Genomic DNA, 16,472 nt, shown 5'->3' on the forward strand with positions numbered 1-16,472 from the left:
TGGTGCCCCACCGGGTATATAGATAGGCCACTAAGAGCTAACCAACCAATAGTCACGTGACACACCACGGAAATATATAGTCTTTCCGTTATACCCTTATAATACAAAATAATATATAGTGTTAGCGAACCTAAGGTGAGCCATACTGTAAGGAACTACGTATCCTACGATATAAGCTACCGCACGATAGCAACTATCATAGGATCCCTAGGGACCTAGTGAGCGGGACACGTGACTAAGGCATATAGTAGGACAAGGCTTATCCTAGGATGAGACTAGTCGTAAGAACGACCGTAGGGCATGCTTAACTAAGCATGATCCTAGTATTTCATAGGAAAGAGTTGATCGTAGGATACGCCTAACTAAGCGTGACCCCCACGGTGACTCTAGGAAGTATACGCAGAAGTATACGGCGACTCCCAGCAGTGACTCCACGGAGTCACCTAGGGAGTAGGAAACGAAGGATATATAAGGACACTCATTCATGTACTTAGTTTAGTTCTTCGTCTTCAATCATACATTGTTACTTGTGTATACCTTTGGAACTTCAGTGACTCTTTAACTTGATTATAACTTGACAACACTCACGAGCAGACCAATACTCCGGTATAGATCTACTCGGCGCTCTACCTGGCATCGTTCCTCGATACCTCAATAGGACCCATCCTGCAGTAAGGCCTACTAGGCAACAGTACGGTTGAGAGTACAGATCGTTGACGTTAGAAACCTGAGAAGCATAAGGCAAGTATAACCTGGAAACCTTCTAACCTAACTGTGACCAGTTAGCAGTGCGTAACAAACACCTTAATAATTAATATCTAAGAGACTATCTAGTTATAAAGCTGATCGGATACTTTAATATTCCGAGTTCTATATATTACGTATATAATCTAACTAAGCTTAAACGAGCTTCTTAGGAAGCTAAAAGTAATACTACCTAATAAAGAGGTTAAGCTAGAGTGGTCTAATAAACGAACCTATTCGTTTTAGACTAACCGATCTAGCTCTAAATAAATTATAGATATATTAAAGAAGGTAAATCTCTTATTATCTTAAGTCTTTTAGATTTATTCTAATACGAAAGTCTAAGATCCGAGGTCTTATAGTCTTTATTAATATAAGCCTATAGCGCTAGGAGATATTTATAGCTCTATAAACTAAAAGGCCTCCTTTAATTCCTATTTACGATATCTAAACCCGATAGAACTTAACCTTTATAATACTAAATCGTATAAAAAGGCTATAACTATTCTATAATTAGTATTATACGGATTATTAATACTATTACTTTAAACTTAACTAAAAAGAGTGGCGATAGATCGAGTATCTTCTTCTTCTTATAAAGCCTTTTTTTAACTTTACTACTATATTATTAAAGACTAGGGATATTACTATATATGATATCTATAGTATTTATAATAAGCTTTTCTCTTACCTTAATAAAGCTAAGAGTAAGTTAAAGAATAAAGGAGTTATTTAGAAGAAGCGTATATTTTAGGCTCTCTAGACTATAAAAAGTAAGCTTTTAAAGTATTATACTACTACTAATTATAAATTATATAGTGATATCTATACACTTATAATAATCCTTTACCTATTAAAGACACTTCGGTATTTTATATTATTAGACTAGTAAGGTAAAATTAATTATATAAAATACTATTATAGAGTCTTAAAGCGAGAGTTTTATCGATATAAGGAGATACTTTACTATAATTTAGACACTTCGGTCTTATAAGATAATACTAGAGAGGCCTTAGATAATAATTATTATAATCTTAATACCGCTTATACTTCTTAGAACTAGCTATAGGATAAGCCCTTCTAGGAGGTTATAGGGGTTAGATGGTAGGAAAGAAAAACTAAAGATGAAAGGTAAGAAAGTAAAGAGATAAAAAGTTGTATTTAGTTAATTGAAGTATATTCAATATAAAGAAGATATTAACCGTGTTGTAAAAAGATTATTATCTCGGTGGTTATAGTCTTATTTATCTCTTTTGAAAATAGATCTAGATAGATCTAATTAAATGTGTTATCGTCATAATGATAGATTTAAAATGCATTGTATAGTTATATTATTAAATCATATGTAATGTTGCATTTTAATAAATTCATATATGGTTTATATTTATTAAATCATTATTTGTAATGTTGCATTTTAATAAATGCATTGTATGGTTATATTGTAATGTTGCATAATGCATTGTATGTTCATATTATATTTTACATTGTATGGTTATATTATTAAATCATTATTTGTAATGTTGCATTTTTAAACTAAAATGCACTGTATAGTTTAAATCACTTACATGTTATATTAATAGGATTATAATAGTAGAAGTATTAACTTTTAAATATGATAGCCCTTAAACCCCGAAGCCGATAAGATTATAAGGTATCTTATATATAGGATTAAGAGATAGAAGCCCCGAGTATTCTAGAAAGAGTATAAGTATAAGTTTCCTATTCTTATAAGGATAGTACGGGATATTCTCTCTATTCTAGCTAGTAGTATAGGCGTTAAGCGATTATTTAATTACGCTCGCGATATCTATTACTACGGTTATAGTTAATTAAAACTAAGTATAATCCGAGGACTAATACTTTATTAGTTCGCTACTAAGTTTAAGGTTAAGTAGAAGGAGATAGATATTATAAAGGAATATCTTTTTACTAGAGAAGCTATATGTAAAGGTATACTGTTTTCAGGTGTAAGGCCTGTCAACCGGGTAAGACACTATGACTGAGAGGGGAACACAATGTATTGTATAGTGTGCCAAGACTAATTCTTGCCAGAATTAAAAGGGTCCTTTGGGGATCCTTGACTATAGGGAAACCAACATGATAATGCTGACATTGAAATCACCTGACGAACCCCTCTCGGATCGACATTGGTTCGATGTCGATCTATTGATAGATCACTTGTATGGCCTGCTCTGAGTATTTCAGTTGTAAGGATCTTTATCCGTTACATATCGCGAGGCGCACTAACTATAATATCACCTAAACGAATATTATAGCTCTCGCTTAGTATACCTCCGCTAATCCCGACTATAAGGCCGATCCTAATGTTATAAAAACTGTTAAGTATATTTATCGCTATACTCGCCGCGGAAGCTATTCTATATTCACTATCGGGCAAGACGGCGATAATAACGTTCTAATCGCCTATCTTACCTAACGTATAGTTATTAGTATCGTTTAGCGATACGAACCTAGGTTTGTCGTGCTCTTTATCGAGAAACTCTTATACGGCAATATATTCCACGAGTAAGGCGTAAATCCAGCCTATAGTGTACTCTATAGGATCTGATATATTTTCAACCCGAGAGAAAAAGCCTAAAAATCAGTTACCCGTATGACCTTTCGAAAGTCTTCACGTTTAGTGTGTAATAGAGGCTAGACTTATAAGGATAATATATGCTAATATAAGCAAAGAAAAGGGGAGGAGGCTAAAGAGAAGGAAAGAAGCCCTATAAGATAGAGAGAAAATGGTTGCCAACCGGGAAAGCTCAGCCTTATAATAAACACGACGTGTAGTAGTGAGCGGTAAAAGAAGAGATATTATTAGTAGGAGCCGTCTTCTCTATCCCCCCGAAGCAAAGAAATGCTAGGGTCAGCCTTGAATGCACCCATATTGTCTAATGTATTGATCTTCTATAAAGTCCCGTTCCTAGGAAAGTCTGTTCTACTATATTAGCAACGGAGCGCGCCGCACCGAAACCGCTGAGGACAAGGAAGGGCAAGTTTCGTGGTCCCACTTCCACCGAAAAGGACACCAATAGTCAATCAATCCCCCGCCTTAACCTAGTGCGTGTTATCCTACAATCCGCCACTTCGTAATATTTGTTTGAAAAGAGGTATCATTTAAAAAATCAAATACTCATTAGTATGTGGATTGGGAGTGACGGCGCTCGAATGTGCAAGTACCTGGTTGGCGTTTCATCATATAGGGCATTTCTTCTCACCGGGATGGGGGAAGCATTTGCACATTTGTGACGTATGCGTTTCGAGAAGCAGCCTGTTGTGATCAAAACAACATGCGTGAGAAAAATCAGCGCAGGAGGGGAAGGACACGTAAGCGGTTCAGGGGCGTGCAGGATATTCAGGTGTAGAATAGTGGTGTTCAGGGCATTCAGGTGAATGGGCTGAATGGGCTGAAGAGTAGGGCGGCAAGAGGGACTTTCCAAGTCAAAAAAATAAAAACATACAACAGTGAGGATTCGCTGGTGGTCACCCACCCAACTACTAACTCACCGGCGTGTGGCTTAAGTACGGCTGAGCGGACGGGAAGCCCTGTTTTCCACACCCTATGGTCGTATGTATTATGTTATGCGAGGGAAATAATTATATAGGTTGTGTGGTGAATAGCTGATGTGTGACGGGTTGGGAGGGTGCGGAGAATGACGGGTGAATGCTGTGACATAGTAGAACCTAGATCACGTCAGAACAAGGATACCGAATTTTTGGATACTTGGCCAGTCGATATCAAGTGGATCGGTACTGAGCACAGTTACCCACTGTTTTAATTGTAAAGGAAGCCAACGTACAAATTGTATCTCAAATTGTTGCAGTAGACACGGTCCAAAAGGTGTATAATGAGTTCATCATTGAGTTTCCTCCCTACCTTTCAGTACTCCATGTCAAGTGCACTTGAAAGACTTTGCGCAAAGCGACTGTCTTCTTTATGGCCAATGAAAAGCATCGAGTACATTTCAAACTCTCGCGGATAGAAACCAGCGAATTCACAGTCCAAGATATATAAGAAATAATCCCATATAATGTTCCGCTGACACAAACCCATATGGCAGAAGACGCAATCTGGGAGTTCAAATTGGAAACTTCGTTCAGAGAGGTAAAGTCTCGCGCGCTCATTGAACCATGAGTTGATTTTGCTAATTGTGTCCAGTGGTTTTCCGGCTCCCTCTTCAAAGAATAAATATCCTCGGAGTATTCCTCGATTTGTGGACCAGGATAGTCAGGCGATATAGCCGTGGAGATAGCAAATAATGAATTTGCTAGATTTTGAATGATTGTTGGATGATTTTGGGATGGGACTCTGTCTAATTGATCCCCTTGAATGAATTCCATGACAATATACCCCATGCCTGACCGTTAAAAAGCCCGGTAGACCTCTGGTACCTTGATACTAGTATCGCGTGAAAGAGCATGAGCATATTGTTGATTCGCTGCTTCGTCTGCAGTCACGGTCCACCCGAATTTGGAAATCACATCATCGGATATTCGTTTCAAGCAGCGTCCGTATTGTATAGCGTCCGGTTGACGGCTTTCATGGCATAGGCGTGCAATATCTTCATCAGAAAGATCGGTGAGTAGGGAGGCCATCGCTGGGGCAGGCGCGTCGAGGGTGTGAGGCATATCTGGAATTGATGGCGTCAATGGCGATCCAGGAGCCAGACTGGGCCCCCAGATCAGATAAGAAAGACTGTTTCGGAATAAATGGCGGCCCGCGAAAGAAGGTATTCAACCGGCAAATGCTCCAGTTTATGGAGGTGCATAGTTCAAGAACAATTCCCCAGAGGGGATCATAATTGTCATGGTAAAAGTCTCTCCTGGAGCGAGTAATCAGGGAGGGCATTTGGGATGTGGAATATTTGTAATAATTCCAATAAATTACTCGTTTTGTGATCATGTGACTTTCATTACAATACGTCGCGGGCTTTGTAGGAAATCCAAATATACAGCATGTGAAGCGATTTGCATCACATGTTGATATTTCAAATCATGTGAAACGAAAGTATGTATATAAAGCTTCAAAATTGTGAATTACCAAATACTTTCAAGGTTTGTAGAAATTTATTGAGTTACGTAGAGAGCTCAAGAAGGTCCACATTAAACTTGCCAAGTCTCAACGTAATCTTTATCGCGTCATGGGCCCGTGTTCCTTCCCCATCCACGGTCCAGTTTCCACGATATCTGGAGGTTAATTCAACCGCGCATCACTTTGAGAATTTTACCCCTATAGCACTAGCTTGCAACACACTCTAGCAACTATGCTCGCCACTCACTGGCTACCAGCTGCCCGGCTGAACATCAACCAAGCCCGAACATTCTCCCTACTTTCCACCCATGCGTCATTTCCCGCAACGATGTATCGATACCAGCTGGAGCGCAAGGCCACACTATATGATGTGACCCAAGACGAGACCCGCCACAGGAAGGATGCAGTCAATGTGTCTAAGGATGGGCTGGTTCACGCAGCAATCTCGAAGTCTAGCCCCTGTCTGTAAATCCCTGTCTAGCTCTTGCGCAATAGAGTCTAACTATCTACAAATTAGACTCCAATGGGCCGGTTTTCATGCCCAATTCTCGTCTTATGCAGCAAATGCTGCGCTTTGATTTCGAGCGTTACCAGGAAGAGATCGGCGACGGCAAATCTCTTATGGACCCCACTGTTATCTGTGTTCCACGAGGTATGATGTTACCGATGTTCAATTTATAGTGAAAACGCAAGCTTATGAGTTTATATAGGTACTCCCATCCCATCCGCGCTGGTACTATGGAGAGAGGGCATGTCTCGTTTTTCCCTCCAACCTTCAAGCCCAATGGAAATTGAAAGTGAGTTCTAAAACAAGACACGTGGATAGACTGGGTGGGTATTAACGATTTATAGAACTGAACGATGTCCTCAGCGAGTTCTATGAGAAATCTGCGACAGTTGTTGGCGCAGAGGAATGGATTGAGAACCATCCATACCAGGAGAGTTTTCCTGACGCAAACGAGAAAGGTTGGATGGAGGCCTAAATATCTGGGATCTTGGTCTGTCAAATGTAAAATACGCATGAAAATGCACGGATGGCATCATCAGCTGCAGATTATATAGGCACCTTTTACTGCCTTGGCATCCGGGGCCACCTGCAAGACGAAGCGAGTTAATGTATCGCAGGCTGGAGGATGTTGAGTGCATGTAATTATACCTATCTCTCCTGATATGAGAGCTGATATTGTGGTTACAGTAGAGGAAAGTGCTAGGAGAGGAAAGAACTCAACTCGGCAAAAATACATACTGTACTCCAAAGCCAACCTGTCAGCCAGTCATATATCTGACCGTCAACAAGCTCCACAATAATTGTAGGTGCACACCTAATTCGAAGTTAGAAGTTTGATCATTTGAAAAGTATTTGACACGATGTAAGAAGAAGGGTATTCCCAAGTCCAGCGAACGGCAATTGAATCGTCATTCTGTCGAACCTACTGCAGATTCGCGGGGAAGAAGTCCTCAATAAAAGCCAGTCTTTGCTTCCCGACGGTAGATCCCTCACCACCGTAGATTGAAATAGATGCCCGCTGAATGCGATCAAGAAATTCTGTCTTTGCCTCCGACCACCCCAAAAAGCCAGAGTCTCCTCTGCAGAGGCGCAACAGTCTCTCCGGGTTGTAAGTAATCCAGTCCTGACGATTTTTGATGCCGGTAGTGGGGAGTGGCAAAGCACGTAGCGAGGCGCGACGTTTAGCAAGGAATCTTCGGTAGTTATCGATATCGGCCTATTATGATATTATAGTTAGCTAGGAGAGAACAACAGGTGAAGGGTTGAAGCGCGAAAGTAAACACACATCCTGCGCTTTGCTTGTATCGTCCCAATCAATGCCGCTCAACATATGGTAGCGGCGGTGGCTCATTTCAGCATGCTTAAACGCGAGGCAGAGTTCTTTGGTGGCCTCACAAACAGCAAGGCGAAATGCCGAATTCCAGTACAAGTCTTCATCGCGAGACCAAAACTTACCAGCCCACTCCAGAATCGCGCACAAGTGGTAGACATCACCTAGCATTCCCATGGAGGGCTAGTTTACTTTGTTAGAGTTGAAGTGATCTCTATGCACCGGGGGCTGGGAGAAAGATAAACGTACCGACTCACAGGTAATGTTTCGATCATAACACTGCCCACAAGAGGGGTCCTTATCGTCTTCGCTCGCAGCGCAGTCGATTTGAAATGGCTTGTTTTGCTGAGGGTCATATTTCGTGATACTAATATGAAGGCAACTTAGACACCAGTTCCGGAAGGGTAGATCATCCATATTGGATGTAGATTGACCTTGTATCTTGAATAGAGAGATGATAGACGCGAACGTAGGAAAAGGAAAGAAAAGCTTTCGACGCGAAGCTGGTTCTTTAACAAAATTTCCATGAGGTGACTTCTGGGAAGGAGCGAACTACAGCAACCTGTCTACTGCTACATCTAGATCATGAGATCGTACCTACCTATCTACGTATCTAGGTAGGTTGTAGTACAAACAAAGTTGCAAAGTTTGGAAATCTACGGGATCAATTTCCACTACAAATCACCTTAATTGGGCATAAAGTTAGCACGTAGACACCACCAACAACTTTCGGGCAATTTTCAAGTTTTTAACCGCTGCCCCAGCAGCAAAAACCATAATTCTAAGACGGCTTGGAGTCGCACTCGCTATGTAAGGAACTAGTCCGTCGTATTTAGACTAGGCACCTCGTGCCGGGACGATGGGACGATGGCGAGGTTTTTTTTTTTAGGAAGGGGGTCAGGATGTGTAAGCAGCCTTGGAGTAAGCCATCCAAGGCCGCCTTCCCGGGGAATGACCATAGCTTACAGAGATACATTGACCCATCACTTGTTTAATCTAACTGAAGCTCGGTATCATCTCAAGCATCGTTCTAATGGCCCCTTCCATCGGATTACGAAACCCTCCATTTCACCGCTTCGCAACAATTCATGTGGAAATTTCAAGCACCCGAGGTGTTGCTATATTCAGCATAATAATGATCATAAAGAGTAGAGTAGTGGTGTGGGGGGGTTCAAATATAGAAGGGAATGTATTTATCAATCCTCAAGTAGTATTTATGTACTCTCCCGAGAATTTACTGTTAAGTGCATAATTGTTTCATTATGTTGTCCCAAATCCTTGATTGCAGACAGTATTACCGAACACCGACTGCAAGGTGAAAAACGCAAGGACATGCTATCAGGCTCTCATCGGCATCCAATCACAGTCTAAAACGAACTCCCTCGGCACCGGTGTGTTTCATGATATCTTCCAGAAGATCCCTTGTGCGCACGATGTAGCCGCCATTGCTATTGCCGCCCCGCTGTCCTCCATAAAAGTATCCCCACGAGACTGTCATCACCAGTGAACGCAAGCGCGCCAGAGTCCCCCGGGTTCGCAAAGTTATTACCATTCAAACCGAGTACAACATCACAAATGACCAAATGCCTTGTTGTGGTTCCGTCTTCCTCCATCTTCCTAAGCACCGCTTCCTGGAGGCTATTTGTGAGACCCCACGTCAAAACAGGAAACATATACATTTGATGGTTATTGATGTCTTCCAAAATCTCAACCAAAGAATTACTAAATAATTATTTTGCGCCGGGGTGGTTTTCTTTGTCGGCGTACGATAGGAAAGACGCTCGAATGGCTCTGGCCGCATGGAGCCATGCATCATCCACACCTGCACGTTCCGCAGATACAAGTTCTGTCAGCTTAGCACAGGAGTCGATAGTTTCACCTTGAAGAAGTTTTGTCTGTGCTCTTCCCACAAACTCCACCTTGAGAGCTGTGATCCCATAATCTTTGAGGATCTCGCGGATTCAATGCGTGATTGACGGTTTTGGGGGTTTAAAGATGGGATAAATCAAACTGCTGACATCCATTTCGTAGGATGTGGCAAGTAATGGGCACAGGTTCGGACCCCCAAGCCGAAAGTCGTGGTTGATGAAACCGTCATCCGTCAGACTGCCGTCATCATCACTTGAAGCATATAGCCTTCTGTTTCTGCCGTCACTACTTGCTATCTGCGTCCCTAAAGCGTCTATGGGGCTGTGATTGCTTGCGCTTGTGACAAAATTGACTATCTTTATCTGCTCCTTTCTCGGGTGTGAAAACCGGAGATGCATAGCTATCTCGAGCGTTGGGCCCCTCAGCTGAATGAAAAATTGATCGACAGCCATGGTGCGAAGTGGATTACGGCAGCAGTACTTGAGTAGATTTTGGATAGATGGCTTGATGGTGGAATAGGATAACCTGGCGCCCTAATAGTGACTTGAAACCCACAATGATTTCCACGAAGTGGGATTCTGGTGATTTGATGACCGTTCAAATAAAATGGGGAGAGCAGGTTCGAGGTTTGAACAAAAGAAGAGTGCAAAGAACATCTTCATTCGTTCGAATATTTATGTGACAAGTTCTACATTACCTAGCAGATGAAGAAAAGGACAAACAACACTGTGGTTAATGTGATATATGTCGAATGTTTGCGGCCATTGTTTTTACTTGGGTTTTATTTTAGTGCTGGTATGTAGAGATATATACACAAGCTCAACCACAAAGATGGTGTGGTCTAGGTTTTTGCCCGAGTCTAGAGTTTGGCCGTAGACTACAGAAGCTTTCTTAACAAAGTAATCCAGGAATTTTTGAAGACAAAATAATAGTCCTAACAGTTCATGGACACTAACATCAGAAATAAAAAGTACGAATTGGCTATTGTTACATAAATGTGGGGTGTGTTACATCAACTAGCATCATTGGTCTAGTGGTAGAATTCGTCGTTGCCATCGACGAGGCCCGTGTTCGATTCACGGATGATGCACTTCTTTTTTTATTATATAATAATCTTGGATTATAAGTTGTGCCAATTTCTTTTTTTGTTGATTAGAGGTTTACATAATTACTATTCTTGTCCAGGGGTGTATGTATAATCATATTGTACCTGATTTCGGAAGTCTGACGATGTTTGGCACCCCGCTTAGCGAGCAGTATGGCAATACCGGCACCAATCCCCCTTGAACAGCTATTAGCCAATTGGTTAATACAAATAAGCACGGAGCGAGTACCTGGAGGAACCAGTGACAATGGGAGTTTTGCCCTTGAGCGAGACACCAGTCCAATCAGACATTGTTCTGAATAGAAGAAAGAGAGAAAATTGAAATTGGACGAATAGTGATACATCGTTGAAATTTTCGGATGTTCGTTGATTCGATTCTAGTAGATTTGTATCTATAAGATGGAAAGCAATATCTATACTTTAGAAGTCTTACAAATTATTTTATCATATCTATTTTTGTGGATCACAATGATCGGTTGATTGTGGGGGATGGGGTAGATATACCAAATACGGAAACTGGGACAGTATGGGTTCCTTATTTGGGTAAATTATTCAATTTTAAGATTAACACCGGCATCTTGCTCCACCTAGTCATCAGGTTCCGATATTTCACCGGATGTGGGAGTGAGATACCTTGGTATGATAATTTCTATAGAGCAGATCGCTCTGTTGAAAGCTGTTGAAGAATCCGATGTGTCACACTATAGACACACCCGTACATTCGATGCTTGAAGCGATAGTGAAGACAACATCTCTCACTATCAAACGATTCAATAAGTTAGTATAATTCACACCTGATTGCGAACTCTGATGCTACGGGTTGTCCATTTAACATAATTTCGAGTTCGTATTCTGAAGTTAGAGATGTTAATCATGATTCTGTGATACTTAGACTCATATTGACATAAACGGGCCAAGATTCAGTATTAGGATCGGTCGAGTATTTGTCATATACTCTGTATCATTTGATCGCCTCTACAAAAGCCCGACAAATACTTCATAAGAAGGCTCATGGACGATTGAAAGGTGCAGGGCCATCATGTATGCTTGTCATTTCATCTCTGGCTTCAGATGCAAGGTACACCTTCCGATTATTTGGTCTTATACGACTTTTAGATCTCAGTCTGGGAATCAGTCAAGGTCCTGGGAATCTATGGATGCGCATTCTCGCATTTCTCCAGGTCTTCACGGTTGTATTGTATCAAGCTTTGGAAAATGTGTCTTACATGGCTGTTAAAGGCGTGATTTCAAAACCCTTTATTGAGAGGTACGGAAGCATTGGGAAATGGTATCTCTGGAGCGCTCTCTTTTTATTGAGGAATATAGTTCTCCAGTATTTTAAGCTAGGGCGTGACTCTTTTCTATCTAGAAAGGTTGGAGATGGTAGGTTGGATTCGAGAGAGAAAAACAGGGAGGAGCACGAGAGAATTCTGGAAGATCGAGAATGGTGGAAAAGTTTCACTGCCAACACCATATGGACCCCATTGTGCCTTCATTGGAGCATGAATGGCGGTATAGGAATACCGGCTAATCTTGTTGGAATGTTGAGCTTTCCTGCTGGGGCGTGGGGATGGCGCGATCTATGGAAACAAACTAAGGAGATTAAATTATTTCATAGCTGAATGAATATGTATGAATGGAGCAGTGAATCACTTGTTAGTGAGTATAGATGCCAGAGACCACCCAATCCATCGGCCTATTGAGGCGGGCCTCCTAGGTTTGTTTAATTAATCAGGGCACCAACGTCATTAGAGATATTGTTCCACTTCGCTGCAAGGGAGTTGATACCTACATTATATGTAGCTAGTTATATCCGAGAAGACTAAGTGATCTGTCTTCAATAAAGGTACTATTCCAGTCTTAATGGTGCATATCTTCACACATGCGCCATAGCGGAGCAAGTGGTAGATGCCATTGGTGGGGATCGCCAAAGCCCTGTATAATATACATATTGCGAGAAATGAAAACACAGCGTTGTTTGATTTGAAAGCTTGTATGAAATGTAGCCAATCGGAACAAGCTAATTGAAAGAGAAACCACGATGAAATAAAGAAAGCGAACAGGAAGAAGTACATACATAGTGAAGATGTAGAAAGGGTGCAAACAGAACAAACGTTAATCGGCATATCGGCGGGTTTCCCGCTGTAAATCGATTGCGCAACTAAAGGGAAAAAAGAAAAGAAACCGCAACAACCCGGCTATTTTCGCCCATTTATCTCTCCAACTCGCCTTGCAACTCCTCGCAATCTATACCTTTCCATTGACTCACCACCGATAGACCGGAGCCCCCGGTTAAGCAACAAGATGGGCCAAGACCTGTCCCCGCCACAGGGGATCACATCCCTGCTGGACACAGATTTGTACAAGCTGACGATGCAATGCGCGGTCCTCAAATACTTCCCGGATGTTTGTGAGTAGCTATAACCGAGGAATGGGGGATCTGGGGCTGATCTGGGCGCAGACGTGACCTACGGCTACACGAATCGGACCCCGCACATGAAATTGCATCGCGGGGCATACAAATGGCTTCTGGAGCAGATGGACAGTAAGGATATCCTTTCTTGTCGCAATACTACAGCTTCTAATCAATGCCCGTCTAGAATTGGCCGTAATTCGCGTCACTGCCGAAGAGCGTGAATGGCTCCGCCAAAAGTGCCCCTACCTCAATGACGCGTACCTCACCTTCCTAGAGACCTTCCAACTCAGACCCTCCGAGCATATCAAGATCAAGTTCACTCCAGAACAAGATACGGGCAGCGATGACGATGAAGGAAACGTGGAGTACATCGTCGAGGGTCTCTGGCTCGACACGATCTTGTATGAAATCCCGCTGCTGGCACTGACCAGTCAAGCATATTTCATGTTCACCGACAAGGACTGGGACTACGAGAATCAGGAAGAGAAGGCATACAAGAAGGGCTGCACTTTGCTCCAGAATGGATGTATGTTCTCTGAATTCGGCTCGCGCCGTCGTCGCGACTACCATACACAGGACCTGGTTATGAAGGGACTCTGCCGTGCGGCAGAGGAGGGAAAGAAGCAGGGCTGGCCCGGTGTAATGGCCGGAACTAGCAATGTGCACTTTGCTATGAAATACAATAAGGGTGCTGTCGGAACCGTGGCACACGAATGGTACATGACCATTGCGGCTATCACGGACGACTACCAGAATGCCAATGAGTTGGCATTGAGTTACTGGCTTGGTTGTTTCGGAGAGGGGGTATGTAATTTTCAAATACCTGGTATTCAGAAACGCCGTAGACTAACCAGAGAAATAGGTTCTTGGAATCGCTCTCACTGACACCTTTGGTACCCCGGCTTTCCTGGATGCGTTCAGCAAGCCCATTTCAGCACCAAACCAAAATGGTGATATTAAACCGAACACGATAACCTACGCTCAGAGCTACGCCGGTGTCCGCCAAGATTCAGGTGACCCAGCGTTCTTTGTCAAGCTGGTCCGGGACTTCTACGATAGCCAGGGTATTACCGACACCAAGACAGTGGTGTTCTCAGATTCGCTGGATATCGAGCATTGCCTGGAATACAAAGCAATTGCCGAAAAGGCAGGCTTTAACCCTACCTTTGGAGTGGGAACATTCTTTACCAGTAAGTCGGAATTTTGCAATACTGCAACACAAAACACAAACACTAACAAATTTCAAGATGATTTTATCACCAAATCAACCGGACAGAAATCAAAGCCCCTCAACATCGTTATCAAGATCGCCACCGCGAACGGCAGTCCCGCTGTCAAGCTTAGCGATAACTTGGGCAAAAACATGGGCGATTCTGCCAAGGTCCAGGAAGTCAAGAAGAGGCTGGGCTACGTCGAGCATGAGTGGGAAGAGGGTGACGAGAGTCGCCGGTGGACGAAGCAGGCATAGACTGCCTATCCTTGCCATACAATTTCCCATTGAGTCATAGACCATTTGCTGAACATTTGCTGAGCATTAGCCATGATCATATTGATATTGGAGAGGCTGTTATTGATTTTCGCTAGACATAATGTGCCAACTCCATAGAGAATAAGAATACATGATATCAATGAAGACCTCTCAACTCCATTCTTCCGTAACGAGTGTCTCCAGTGATGTACACCTGAGCCATGCGCACTCAAGGCTTACAACACCTCCTCTTCCTCGTCCTCGGCCTCGTCCTCGTATTCTTCATCCTCTTCATACTCCCCTTCTTCGACCTCCCGCTCCTCCGCATCTAGCTGCTTCATCACCTCATCAACAGCCTTCGTAGCAGCCTGAGCCTCAGCAATATCAATCGAAATCTCAGCAGCAGAAGCATACTCCCCTCGCCAGCACCTCTCCACAATATGACTGGCCACATAGTCATTTTTCGGAAAGTGCCCATTGATAAACCGGGCATTGATCTCTTTCTCATCATCGAAGCTATCCAACTCCGGAAAAACTTCATGACCAACAATAAGATGATAGATCGCCGATCCGACAGCAAATAGATCAGTCTTAAAACTCGCAGAATAGAGATTCTCCCTCGGCATGTACGACTTGGCGCACTCGCGCGTCAATCCATCCAGCATGGTCCTACCGGTAGTGCTCGAGATGACCAGACCCTGGAAGTCGGCGAGGATGATATCGAAGTTCTCGTCGAGGAGGATGTTGTGCAGACAGATATCGCAGTGGATAACGCGCTTGGAGTGCACGAACGACAGTGTGTCGACGAGCTGCTTGCACCATTCGAGGCGGCATTCGAGTGTCTCGTACGGGTGGTTCTTGATGTAGTTGCGGAGCGTGCCGTTAGGATAGTACTTTAAGATGAGACCGTCTTCGGCGAGGCCCTTGGATTCGATGATTCGGGGGTGCGGGCCTAGGAGCTGCAAGATGCGGTTCTCGACTTTGATGCTCATCAGATAGCCCGGGTCGTTGAAGTCGGAGGCATACTTCAGGACCATTGTGTCGTTTAGTCTGCCGATGTGGCAGGATCCACGTGAGATCACTTCTTCCACGCCGGGTGGGATGCGTTCGTTGGGATCCGGGTAGCTACGACGACGGACTTGGCGGATTGCATAGCCTGTCATATTGTGCTGGTGGAATGTAGGTTAGTGTTTGTTCATGGTTGGGGTATATTGGTATTTACATTCGGGTTAGGGATACTCATCGTGCAAAGACTGAGTATTGTATTGAACGATGATGACGGGTCATTACAAGGACTGGGTAGATGGGGAAGAAGAGGATGGGTTGGAATAGAGAGAAAAGGGAGGTGGGATATTCCACACGCGTGAGAGGACTAGCAAACGGTGTTTATGCTGAGCTAGAGAGCACACGATGCGACTAAGCTGTTATACAGATCCGACCTCGGAAGTCCACAATATTCTAAGTGTGAGTGACTAGGAACTTTTACCATGCACCTAATCTTATTGGGACCTCTGAACAGTTTTTATTAATGCAATGCATTTTATGGATCCTCGATCATAGTTGAAAAAGGCTATGTAGATGTTTTCCAGTTCTGTGTCCAGTGGCTACCAGATCATAGTAGACCGTGAAGTGATCTTTCAGACAAGCTTCGGCTTTAAGAAGCATAGCCCATAAAAAGTGATCTTTTCATCACGAGTTACTGCCAGCCATAGCTTCGTGAAAGAAATGACCTTGTCAAAATCATTTGATCTGCAGGTGAAGTGCATACAGGGAGGCAGACACTCCATTTGCCTTGGGAGCCTTGTAAACAGCCATACGAAATCGAAGAAGCATTGTAGCTCATTTCTGTGAGCCACTAGCGTTGTCCCGTTGTAGAGTTTGTTGGGGATCGGATGGCCTTCAATTCCGACCAGGTTATATGATAGTATTGGCTCATCGCGCCACCACCACGGCGGCGAATGATATTGAAACCTGGCGCTGGCGTAAGCGCCTCG

At 43.2% G+C, this 16,472-nt stretch overlaps 5 protein-coding genes across 5 annotated transcripts; 2 read left to right on the forward strand and 3 right to left on the reverse strand.

Annotated features, from left to right (window-relative positions):
* Positions 1-5,115: 5,115 nt before the first annotated feature.
* N7471_006702 (uncharacterized protein) lies at positions 5,116-5,379 on the reverse strand (the record flags this gene model as incomplete). Its single annotated transcript, XM_057279421.1, has 1 exon — positions 5,116-5,379. One exon carries the CDS (start codon positions 5,377-5,379, stop codon positions 5,116-5,118), a length of 264 nt encoding a protein of 87 aa, XP_057139031.1.
* Positions 5,380-6,014: 635 nt separating this feature from the next.
* On the forward strand, positions 6,015-6,765 carry N7471_006703 (uncharacterized protein; the record flags this gene model as incomplete). Its single annotated transcript, XM_057279422.1, has 4 exons — positions 6,015-6,243; positions 6,300-6,434; positions 6,493-6,579; positions 6,635-6,765. The coding sequence occupies 4 exons, from the start codon at positions 6,015-6,017 to the stop codon at positions 6,763-6,765; spliced, it is 582 nt and encodes a 193-aa protein (XP_057139032.1).
* Positions 6,766-7,212: 447 nt separating this feature from the next.
* On the reverse strand, positions 7,213-8,037 carry N7471_006704 (uncharacterized protein; the record flags this gene model as incomplete). Its single annotated transcript, XM_057279423.1, has 3 exons — positions 7,213-7,506; positions 7,576-7,803; positions 7,870-8,037. The coding sequence occupies 3 exons, from the start codon at positions 8,035-8,037 to the stop codon at positions 7,213-7,215; spliced, it is 690 nt and encodes a 229-aa protein (XP_057139033.1).
* A 4,861-nt stretch (positions 8,038-12,898) lies between these two features.
* Positions 12,899-14,478, forward strand: N7471_006705 (nicotinate phosphoribosyltransferase; the record flags this gene model as incomplete). Its single annotated transcript, XM_057279424.1, has 5 exons — positions 12,899-13,004; positions 13,056-13,139; positions 13,195-13,814; positions 13,873-14,200; positions 14,258-14,478. The coding sequence occupies 5 exons, from the start codon at positions 12,899-12,901 to the stop codon at positions 14,476-14,478; spliced, it is 1,359 nt and encodes a 452-aa protein (XP_057139034.1).
* Positions 14,479-14,714: 236 nt separating this feature from the next.
* N7471_006706 (protein kinase family protein) lies at positions 14,715-15,641 on the reverse strand (the record flags this gene model as incomplete). The annotated part of the gene is made up of 1 exon (XM_057279425.1): positions 14,715-15,641. One exon carries the CDS (start codon positions 15,639-15,641, stop codon positions 14,715-14,717), a length of 927 nt encoding a protein of 308 aa, XP_057139035.1.
* Between the last annotated feature and the right edge of the window lie 831 nt (positions 15,642-16,472).

This window comes from Penicillium samsonianum (assembly GCF_028829775.1).
Source record: "Penicillium samsonianum strain IBT 33392 chromosome Unknown utg000003l_segment0_segment0, whole genome shotgun sequence".
Taxonomy (NCBI): Eukaryota; Fungi; Ascomycota; class Eurotiomycetes; order Eurotiales; family Aspergillaceae; genus Penicillium; species Penicillium samsonianum.